The sequence below is a fragment of the Centropristis striata genome, chromosome 11 (genome assembly GCF_030273125.1).
Source record: "Centropristis striata isolate RG_2023a ecotype Rhode Island chromosome 11, C.striata_1.0, whole genome shotgun sequence".
NCBI classification, from domain to species: Eukaryota; Metazoa; Chordata; class Actinopteri; order Perciformes; family Serranidae; genus Centropristis; species Centropristis striata.
In genome coordinates, this window is record NC_081527.1 from 20,676,399 (window position 1) to 20,688,816 (window position 12,418).

Below are 12,418 nucleotides of genomic sequence, written 5' to 3' on the forward strand. Positions count from 1 at the left end.
CTTCCTGGGGTACAAAATAAATAAATAAAAAAAATATTATTCAATTACAAATTATTACATTCATAAGTATTATGATGATATTGTTAAGTCCACCACAATGACAATTATAATGTATCTGCCACAACACATAGTGGACTGTGTAATTGGGGTAGAGGTTATTGGAAAACTGGAGGTTTTGCAGCAGTGAGTTGCAGCTCTTGTGTAATAGTTACATGTTTTTTGGACCATGATTATTTTCTCTGGGCCCTGCTGACTTGTATTGGAGAGCAGTGAAAATTGGGAGACTCATCACACAAGTTATTGATTGAATTGAATAAAAAACAACAACAACAGCAGATACTCAATTAATTGACTCCACTAACATTCCACAACATTAGCATTTAGATTTGATCTCATTACAAATAATTTCTGTTTGAACAGAAGTGAAGTCAATTATTTATACAGCCCAGTATCCACTGTCCTTTGACCCTCCGTTCAGATAAGAAAAACTCCCCCCTGTTTAAAAAACCCTATTATTGGCTGTTGTATTGACAGAATGTGTGGAAGTCCCAGGAGCCCAGACTGATTTCGTCAGCCACCGATTTAACTCTGGTGTGAGTCCACCTCCACACTTTTGCTGCTGTATTGTCATTGATTATAAGAAGTCAATTCCTGTCAGCGCTCCATTCCACAAGACTGATTATCAGGCTTGTTATTATCGTCTTTATTTTTCCCCATGTCTTTGTATTCTAGCAAGTATTGTATGCTCCAGCAGAGGCTTTGCCATGGAGGTATTTGTATATTTTTGTATTTTTTTCTAAATTCTGGAACAAAAACAATTTATAAGGCTGCTGATTCTTGAGTTATTGTCAGTGGAGCTTTGTAGCAAACCCTGTGCTGCAGACCAGTGGCAATAAACCAAGACAGGATGATCAAATTATGATGAATAAAATAAAACAAAATAAAATGTGCATGGCAGGTAGATAATGAAAACCTAATTTTAGCCACATCTACACTATAATCTGTGAAATAGATCTCTTACATTTTTGATGTGCTTTAAAAAGACTTTTATTGATATATCTACAGTATTTTGAGGATTAAACTAGTTTCCATTTTCATGAAGGTCTTATTTGCTACATAAACGACAGTAAACAGAAGCAGAAACAATGTTTCTTCATTGTGTCATATACGTCACCAACTTTAATGAAGCAGTTTAATTCAGTACAACTCAAATTGGAGAGCCACGGGATATGTGCCCACTTAATATATTGCGCAAATTGTTTGTTTGCTTATTAAAGCATGCATGAAAAGTACCCAGTCTTTACCCATTTTTTAAACTTGACTCTGAAAGGGAAAGCCAAGTACTGGCGTAGTAAAAGCTTGGCACGGTGACAAACAGTGCAGTTTATTTGCTCCAGCTCTGGAAAAGCAGGTGAGACTCTACAAAATACCACTTCCCCTTTGGAAGCTAAACGTTTAACCCAGCTTCACTACAAACTTAATTATCTGTGCATGTAATGCAATCAAAGGATGATTCCTGCTATGACTTTGTTTGGAGATAAATAACATCTTTTTTGGTTATATTGATGTGATTCTACCATAAATACTGCATGTTGTATTAAAAAAAAATCAATATGTGACTTGTGGCTTGTTATATACTTCTTCCAAGAAGAATTTCAGTGAGTGTTTTTCCTTTTTTTCCTCTGTTTCTTCAAGGACACAGTGTGCTGTGTTTGTGTACTTACGAACTGTGTTTTGTTGGCTGGCGGAGCCTCTGTGATGGACTTTAGGTCTTCCACTGTGACTCTCTCCATGTTCTCTAAGGCCGATCCAGAGTAGAGAACAACATCTTTCACAAAAATACTGATAGCTCTTAGCATGTAGGACACAAATAGGTGCATGTGGATGTAGTTCCTGGTGCAGTGCAATCGTCTGGGGAGAAAACAAACAAGAGTGGTAAGGTCAAAAGATAGATCTGTAGTGTGTTTATGTGTGTGGGCTGGCACACCTTCATGTAAGTGTAAGTATTTTCACACACACACACACACACACACACACACACACACAGGAACAATACTCATCCTAATTAGAGCCAGCTGAATTCCACGCTGACTATACCACATTCTTGAGATTTAGGAGCTTGAAACGCACAAATATTGAATTGCTCGGCTCAAAGTGAGCTGTAAAAACAAAATTGCAAGCATGTGTCGAGAAAAGCATGCAAATTTCCTCGCAGACAAGCACAAGTTTATCTGTCAAAAGTTTGTCCAAAAAAACATCCTGTCTGAGCGTTTACTGTGGAGTGTGCCCTTTGAGGTGATGCTTCAGTCATGCTGCATCAACAGCTGTAAATGTTATGTGGTTAGAAAGTCAAATAATAATAGTCAATGATAATATGACTGAATATTCATTCGTGTTTTCATGAAATCCAAAAGCTAACTTGAAGTAGGATATTCTGATGTAAAAAAATCTAATTCCTACGATGACCCCAGTGCTAACTAGGTTTCTTCTAAAGCAGGGGTGTCAAACTCAAATACACAGGGGGGCCAAAATTTAAAACTTGAATAAAATCGCGGGCCAACATTGATCAAATAAACCTTTTACCGGTGGGTCAGCTTTTGTAGTACAATAGTAATATAATAATTTGGTATTGCCTCACGGGCCAAATAAAATTACACTGCAGGCCAAATTTGGCCCGCTAGCCAGAGTTTGACACCCCTGTTCTAAAGCCTCATTAGTGAGCTCAATATTTGACAAGCTACCCTTTGAGAACTATTGATTTAAGGCGAAAACTAATCTAGTACACTTTTCCCTGGTGAGAAATTCTGAACATAACTGCTAATGTGAAATATCCCTTTTCTCTCCCTGGAAAACATTTATGAGCTCTCCTGTCTAAAAGCTGACATGTTGAAGGGGAGACATGGCTGGAGTGCTCCGGAGCACAGAGCCAGAATGTCAGATGGGCCCCTGGGATAACTTATTAAACTCATTTGGCCCATAGATTTCCTGGTGCCAGTTGGGAGCGTTCCTAAAGCTGTCTGACTGCCTGCCTGTATGGTTAAGGCACGCTGGTGGGAGCATTGGTAAACAGCGCCTTTACATCGATTCCTGATACTCCCCATGCTCAACAAAATAAGCAAATAATGACAAATGTGCCCTGCATTAATCAGCCGTAAAAAACGGCTGCAGTGAAAATGAAAAAAAAAATGAATTCAACCTTGTTTGAGGGTTTTTCTTCAGTAAAGCACTGTCGCCACTAAAGCATGAGTGTTCAGATAAGGCTAAACATTTCACTTATGGATTGAAAGGCAGAGTTCTCTAATCCTCTCGCTGTGTTCTGATCAGTAAAATCTTTTTTTTTTTTTTAAAGTAGTCTGGTGACTTTGAAGAGAGCATACTGTATATAAAGGCTTCAGATCACACATATACCACACTGTAAAAAAATGTCTGTAGATTTTACGGTGAAAAACTGCTAAACTATGACAGTAAAAGACCGTAAATTGATAAATAAGTTAATTCAGTTTCAGTAACAAAGAAACACTGTAAATGTATATATCAGCCACAACAGTATTTTTTACAGTTTTGTTTTTGAAAAATACATCACTCCACTGTAAAATACACTGTAAATATGTATTTAATGTAATATATATGCAAGCATCACTGTCATTTTTGCATTTATTTTTTGTAAAAATACTTTTTCTCACTGTTAAATGTACCAAACACCATATTTTTAACAAAAATATACTGCAATATTTAATGGTAAAATCGTTAGTTTATGCGTTTTCATTTATACAGTATTTTCTTGTCAATTATATGGCAGAACAGCGTTTCTTTTGATGGAAAAACTTTTTATTTATACAGTAAAAAAATGGAATAAAATGGCAATCTTAAATGTGACATCAACAGTGCCAATGTCTTTTTACCGTAATATTAAAAACAGTTGCACCGTATTTATTACGGTAATGTTCTGGCAACCACAGCTGCCGGTTTTTTACTGTAAAAACAACAGGTTTTTTTTTTTTTTTTTTACAGTGCAGGGCAGTCTGATGGAAGGTGAAACGCTAAAAATATTGTAGATATAGTGTACACTTAACCCTTTATCGGGCGAAGAACTATATTTGGTAACTTCTGTGGATATGAAAATGAGGTCCCCATCTCTCTCTGTGAGGTCGTAGAACCACATGGATTTCTTCCAGCTAATCAGCAAAGATCAGGCTACATCACAGACAGTGACACCATGACATCTGACCAATCAGTATGATAATAATATAATAGGGCTGGGACTCGATTAAAAAAATGAATCTAATTAATTAGAGGCTTTGTAATCGATTAATCGAAATTAATCGCATATAAATATTTGACCTGAGAACAGTGAGAGGTAATTTTTTCACATGGATTTTTAGTATACCATTGAATAATGACTGAATACATAAGCTTAAGCAACAGAAATATTGTTTATTTTTGTTCAAGTCCAACAGACCAGTGCAATTTTTGCCATTAAGTGTAGCAATAGCATATTTAGAAAAATAGTACATTTCATAAATTCAGGTAGCCTATAGGTAGGTAGACCTTCTGAAAACTATAATACTTTGGTTTTTTTAAGTAAAACACAATCCACGCTAGCTACCACACTAGCCACCCAGTTTTTCCTATCATGATCCTGGGCGCCACCTCGTCCCTGTCGGTCTGGGGAGAGCCCTGCTATTTGCTGGCCAACATGTGCTGATATGAAAAGTTTTTTCACACAACATATAATAATAAATAATGTAGAAAATGTTGTTTGGCATGATCTTTTAAATTATTATTATTATTTTTTTTATTATGCAGCAATTGACTGACAAAGTTTATCCTTAACCGATTATCCGTACCCGGGCCGCGAGGGGCTGGAGCCGATCACAGCTGACATTGGGCGAGAGGCGGGGTACACCCTGGACAGGTCACCAGACTATCACAGGGCTGACATATACAGTACAGGCCAAAAGTTTGGACACACCTTGTCATTCAATGCGTTTTTCTTTATTTTCATGACTATTTACATTGTAGATTCTCACTGAAGGCATCAAAACTATGAATGAACACATATGGAATTATAAACTTAACAAAAAAAGTGTGAAATAACTGAAAACATGTCTTGTATTTTAGATTCCTCAAAGTAACCACCCTTTGCTTACTAGAATATAAGACATGTTTTCAGTTATTTCACACTTTTTTGTTAAGTACATAATTCCACATGTGTTCATTCATAGTTTTGATGAATTTACAATGTCAATAGTCATGAAAATAAAGGAAACGCATTGAATGCGAAACTTTTGGCCTGTACTGTAGTTATATTAATCACATGCTCTCATTCATTCCTACGGGCAATTTATAGTCACCAATTAAACCTAAGTGCATGTTTTTGGACCCGGAGAGAACTGACACAGGGAGAACATGCAAACTCCACACAGAAGAGCAGCAGGCCGGAGTCGAACCGGCGACCCATTTGCTGTGAGGCGAGAGTGCTAACCACTACATCACCGTGTAGCCCTACAAAGTTTTAATTTTCTATTTATTTCATTTTTTATTATTCTTTATGCTTTATAGAATTAGCTAATAATGTACTACATTGTTTGTGTAATGTGTAACAATGTTAAATATGATTTAATACAGTTTAATGCTTGAGAAAGTAGCCCCCTGGGTAACTTAATAGAGTGGTGAAAAATCAGAAAACTTTCCATCCCTTAAATCAGTATCATCCGTCTCAAAAGTCCCATATCGGTCAGGCTTTAATAGACACTCCTATAAAAGTATCTCATGTAACCCTACTCCAATAACTGTGAACTATCCCTCTAAGCACAGCCTTCATTTTAATTATATGTTTCACTGATATTGAAACCTTGTAAGCTTCGTAGAACAACAAATTCAATATTTCAGCTTAAGTTGTTTGTCACTGAAACCTGAAGTCAGCATGAAAATAACAAGAAGCCTAAATGTCAGACTACGGCACATGCTTTACTGCGAGCCTGGAGGCAGACTCCTCCTCAAAGGTCAAAGTGAAAGGTAATGTTTGATCCAGTTAGCATGCTTCATGTTGTTGCCGTGACACAAAATATACTGCATTGCACGCTACTACAGCAATTGCATGATTCTCTGATAAAGCCATTAAGCCATCATGAAATTAAAATGCCTTCTGCTACACTGTATGCTTGCGACTGATAACATGGAAATAAATTGGTCTCTATTTTGCAACCGTGGCAAAAGACCTTTAGTCTGTTTTGATCCCAGCAGCAATTTGAGAGATTTGAACATTTCTAATGACAGCATCGACTCACCGGAAATATCCCAAGATGACGACAGCCACCATGAGTGATCCCAGAGAGATGGAGTAGCCGACTGTGTAGATGAGGTACAGCCGGTGAAACACGTCCTGTTGGAAGAAGATTATTTGTTAGAATTTCAGCAGGGCAGAAGAGATTTTCCTTTACTGCTTTACTTTTATGCAAGTGTTGATACATAGAATTGATATCATGAAAATGAGAAATTAGTCTGAAGGAAACAAGTAGTTTTGAGTTTGAGTTTCGATTTTGATTTCTGACCTGTTAATATTGTTTAAAGAAGTGGGGTGGGATTGAACAAGTTTTTACTTCTTCCCACCCCTTTTCAAATATGTTGTGGCATTTTTTATAGAGTGCTTGGCAGCCTTATCAGTGCAGGAGTCACTAGGGCTGACTCCTGTTGATGCATTATTATTATTGTATTGTTGTTGCATATTTGAAATAAATCATTCAAATCAAATCAAAAATAAAATTACTGTAGGTAATGACTAGGGTCGCACATCTCTCTGTGATAAACGATTCGATTCGCATCTAGATACACAGGTTACAGATATACAGATGCAAATAATAGGCTAATGAATAAATAATATAATATAAAGGCATTCCCATGTCCCTGAGCAGGACGCAGTTCACAGTATAGATGCACAATGTAGGTTGTTATTCATGTGCAGCAGCTTGTTAAACAGAGAAAACACTTTATTATTTATTATTGTATTTATTTAATTAGTGCATGTCTACAGCTGTTAAAGCCGACTGACAGCTGATCCAGCTGTGATCCGCTGCCGCCGTCATTAGAAACGGACGTTGCTTCACGTGTCGCTTCGGAGGAAAGGACGTCTCACGTCTCTTAAAACGTTTCGCAAGTAACACAAGTGAACGGCGCAGTGAGGGAAGCGGGGATGCAAAATAAGAGACTTGGGAGAGACACATGGAGTTGCGCGAGAGCCGTTTCACGAGCAGCTTCAGCTCTCGCGTTGTTTTAGAGACGCTGACGCAAACTTTAAGTGTGTGAAGCCGCCAAACGATTCAAAGTCTCACGATACCCGATCCATGACTCTACAACCGATCAATCTAGGAATTCAAACTGCAAAAAAGGGGTGTCTAAAAAAAGGTAAAAACACTTAATCCGAGGGAAATGATCTTGCTGCATGGACAGATGATTTCACTTGACAAGATTTCTTAAATTAAGCTTGTTAAATCTAGAAATAAGCATGTTGAACACTCTCAGAGGCGACACGGACGACAAGAGACTGATTGTTGAAGTGGAACAGCATACAATCATTATGACATAACACATGCTGCCCTTCCGCGGCCGTAACGCGCCCGGTGGAAATCCCCAGTAACACTGGTGCCAAATTAGTTTAGGAAATAAGTTAATACATTAATTTATTGGGAATAAAAAAATAACTAAGTTATGAGCCTCTTAATTTCATTCATTTTATCTGATAAAAATGATAAATATTTGTTGTCGTTTTTTTAATGAGCAGGACATTTTTTATATGGAACTGAGCAAACTTTTTCTCCCTTTTCCCCCTCCCATCCCCCCACCAAAAGAAAATCATGTTGAAACTATAAACAACAAACAAGATAAAAAAAAAAAAAAAAAAAAATATATATATATATATATATATATATATATATATATATATATATGTATTAACACAAACAAGTAAACAAATAAAAATAAAATACTATATAAATATATATATTTTTAACTGGCCCTTGGCTTACTGTCATTTTGCCCTGCAATATGTCAACTTTTCATTAAAAATATTAACTCTACATACATAAGTATTTTTATCTACAAGTTAAAAAAAAAAAGATATGTAGACATGCACACATAGACTTAGTGATGCAGACAACATGGAAAACTAGACGCATTTTTTGTTTATAAGACATGATTTAACGCACTTAAGCTACAGGGTTTTTTTTTAGTCTTTCGTAACATCAAAACAACTTTAAATGTGGCAGGTGATTTTATTGCAAAAAGCATGTTTTGACAACATTAAGACGAAATTGGAATTGCCCCTCAAAAACTTAACTTCACAATGTGTTAACTTCAGTGTGTTTAAAAACGCATTGCCATCTGGTGACAGAAATGTCTCGAGCACCAACAAGTTACTGATGGAAACAGCGTTTGACATGGGTGGCGGAGCCGAGGAAGGCTGGGTGGGGCAGTTTGATCTTCCTGGCAGCCAGAGGACATTGTAAGGAGAGCCGCTAACCAGACCTTCTGTGCGTCAACATGCTGAAGGGGCCGAGAGCCCCGTGTGATGTAACCAGATCCTCCACTGCTGTTATCATTTAGCATCAGGATCCTGAGCCAGAGAAACGGGTGTCTAAGTTGTGGTGTTGGTCTGCGGTATGGCAGTTGTGCTGTGTGGGGCTTTCATTCGTGCATATGTATTTGTCATTAACTGCTGCAACCGCTCCCTCGGGAGCCCATCAACATAAACATCTGAAGTCAGAGAGAAACTGAAGGGCGCCATGATGAGGTTATGCCCACATCCTCTGCACCACATTCAAGCTGGGCAAGAGAGAGGAAAATGTATGTGGGACAGCTGATCTTTGTTTCGTTTCATGGCAGAAATTTGTAAAAGAAAAAAAAAAAAAAACCCATGTTTTGATCAATGAGCGTTTAACTCTAATTCTCTGTGTCCAAAACGTTTTGTAACCCCAAGCAACACTACAAACAGCAGAGCCACTTAACACTAACCTCTCATAAAGTACTGCACCTCATTCAATTAAAGGCTATACAATGTTTTATATATGGGATTATTAAAATGCTGACAGGCCATAATTAAAAAAAAATACCATAAAAATTCCTTTAAAGGCCACACCAGCGTCATTACTGCACATAATGCAATCTGACTTATACAAACGTGTCCATATACACATGATAATGGCTGAGAACGTGCTATTTTTCCATTTGCAGCCACGTTCTTAGTGTTTTCCACCCTTATTACAATACCCAGTAGTCCTATTCACTGCCAGTGTAACATTCTGACATCCAGCCCTTGTGCAATGATAGAGAAAGAAACAGTCGAAGCAATCAGGGTCACATCAACCTTTGTCAGTCACATGGGGATGATGGTAGTAAAAGGTTGCCGTGCTTGGTTTACAAAACAATTTTCTCAACCGTGGTGTGATGGTGATGTCAGTGCTGATGGAATTTATGGTCCCAGGTTTGACTCTCACATGCTGATTATGTTTGGATTGTATCATACAGATGGTTAAGCTTTATTAATGTATATTGTTTAAGTAGTTAACGGTATTAGAAATTTGTGGTAGAAGATTAAGAGTTACATAGTATTTATATAGCACCTATACTTTCTTTATAGTAAAAAAAAAAAGTCAATCTATTTATTTATTTTTTTGAATTTTGGATGACAAGCCTCGGACTACACGGTCGCCCATAAAGTTGGAATAATTTAGTTTCCCGACACAATCCTCTGTTGATTGTGGTTTCATTTTCATTGCAATATATATTAGAAGAGAAGATATCCACCTTATCTGTCAAGAATAAATCACATACATGGTCGCTCCAATTATGTGCAAATTTACATGTATTTATTGTGTCTATTTCAGAATGCAGCCAGAAGCTCAAACACACAATTTGACTAAATGCATGTTTGTGATAATTCTGCAGCTTTATTTCAGCATGTGGTGTCTGAAGACAATACATTGCAAGGCTGCAGCTACAAGTGATGTTAAATTGACAGCAGTGCACCTCCATCACACCGACTGTTACAGTGTGGTCGAAGGGAGGTCCATAAACGCCTGTAAGTCTAATATAAATGATCCAGACTGGCCTATGCAGCATGCTGACATCAAACCTATCAAACACCTTGAGGACACTACGGATGAGGTTGGACCACCAACAGTGCCCGGCCTTATCACCAATTATCTGTGCCCGATTTCAGTCATGCTCTCATTTTGGAACCTGGCTGCAGGGAATGGCTTCCTTTCAGTCAGGTTTCAAAATCGGTCACATGTGGGTGTAATGTTCCGCTGTGTGTATACTTTTGGGAATGTATTGCATGTGATTTTAATGTATTTGCAGCATTTGAGCCTGTCAAAGTAAATAAAAAAAATAAAAAACAGTAAAGTACACAAAAAATATGTATATTTAAAGGTGTGTTGCACAACTGATTGTTCTGGGGTTTTTTTTTTGCATTTGAAGCTTCAAATGTGTCATATTCTCTGATGTCATCACGCTTAAAAAAATTACAAAATCCTCCATTTGAATAAAACCATTCGATTAATTAAATGAGCTTATGTTTTTTGAATTAAATCAACTGTCTTAAGTAATCAGTCAGTTCCGTCCACATGATTACAGCATTACTGTAGCCTAATGAGTGTTTTCCATACATTGATTGATTTGTTGATTTACTCGCTCTCTCTGTTTATCAGACCACTCAGTTCCTCTGCCTCACCAGCCCCCTTTGCTAGAAGGCTTTGCTGGAAGGAAAGCAGATGACAGATCTGGATACGGACATCACTTAGCATCAGTCACAACTCAACTTCATCAGGATCAGACCCTGTAATGCAATAGTCTAAGTGTCTAATTCTATGGGAAACACAGCCAATCTTTTTTTTTTTTGCATCTTAGCAGAAACACCAGGGTTAAACAGAATGAACAGGCATGTACAAAATAAAAATGATAATATTTGCTCCATTCGAATGTTGACTTCAACGTTAAGAGTAAAGCTTTAAACTATTCAGTGAAACCGAACCAGGAAAGCAACGTGACATCAGTACATGGAGTCCTCGGGTCTAACTTTCTTATTAACACTGTCTAGTGGCTCTGAAGGCGCCTAAGAGGTTTAGTCATCAGTGATGAGTTCTTAGTATTCTCAGACCGGGATGCTTTCTTGGAAGTTTTGTAATTTGCAAATTAAGACGAATGTGACACTGCAATAGCTGAATGGGCCTTTAGCTAATTGCAGCCTCATATTATCGCACTCAACCACATTGCCATCCTGTCGTAATCTCCCTGTCACCATCTAAACATTTCATTAAATATGATTCCGTTACGTTCATGCTGTACATTAATGACAGGGTATGTCGACAAAGTCTTACACATTTCAAAGGGATTGTAATTAAAGGGAAAATTGTTGCAACAATTGCATAAAAGGCTTTAATTTCTATGGGGGGATAATTTTCTCAATGCATTTAAAAGCTATTGTGGAGGAAAGCACTGTAACTGACATTGAGCAGGCAAATGGCGACAATCTCACCTTTTCATGGCTGTGGTTGTAATGGTAGAGGAATTTTGCACATTCGTTATAATTGGCCCATGTCTTGTTGGCTGTGGCCAGCTCCCACGTCCCGTTGTTGTCACACCGGCGGTAGGCTAATCCTAGACATCAAACAGGAAAGGCAATTTTTAATTACAGATTTAAAAAAAGAAATCCCAACACAGTCACACCTCCTCCTCGCATCTATGAATTGGACCTACATAATTGTAGAAAAGTGATTTCAAAAGGGGTTATGATTGTACAGTATACAGTGGTGGTGGAATGTAACTAAGTACATTTACTCAAATACTGTACTTAAGTACAACTTTGACGTACTTTTACTTTACTTGAGTATTTCTACAGTTGTAACTTTATACTTCTACTTCACAACATTTTGAGGGCAAATATTGTCCTTTTTATTCCACTATATTTAGCTGCCAGCATAAATGAAACCACATAAAGTATATTACAAAGTTAAAATGAGCCCTACATTGACAGCAGTGAAACACTGCTTACATAAATGCACTAATAATAATCTAATAATATATTTAGAACATAAAACAATCTGTGTGGGGCCATTCTGCATAACGAGTACTTTTACTTTTGATACTTTAAGTACCTTTTGATGCTGATACTGTTGTACTTTTACTTAAGTAAGTTTCGAATGCAGGACTTTTACTTGTAGTGGAGTAATTGCACAGTGTGGTACTAGTACTTTTACTTAAGTAAAGGATCTGAATACTTCTTCCAAGGCAAGGCAAGGCAAGGCAAGTTTATTTGTATAGCACAATTCAACACAAGGTAATTCAAAGTGCTTTACATACACATTACAAAACAGCAAGACACAATTGAAAACAGTAAAAACAGTCAATTAAAACAGGGAAA

General features: G+C 37.3%; 1 protein-coding gene across 1 annotated transcript in view; it reads right to left on the reverse strand.

The window, feature by feature from the left end:
- pth1r (parathyroid hormone 1 receptor) overlaps window positions 1-12,418 on the reverse strand; it is a 66,367-nt gene that overhangs the window by 12,415 nt on the left and 41,534 nt on the right. The window contains exons 4-6 of the mRNA XM_059344549.1: window positions 11,534-11,655; window positions 6,291-6,385; window positions 1,725-1,911 (exon numbers count right to left, since the gene is read on the reverse strand). Coding sequence (XP_059200532.1) covers window positions 1,725-1,911; window positions 6,291-6,385; window positions 11,534-11,655 — 404 coding nt within the window. The remainder of the gene's footprint in view (window positions 1-1,724; window positions 1,912-6,290; window positions 6,386-11,533; window positions 11,656-12,418) is intronic.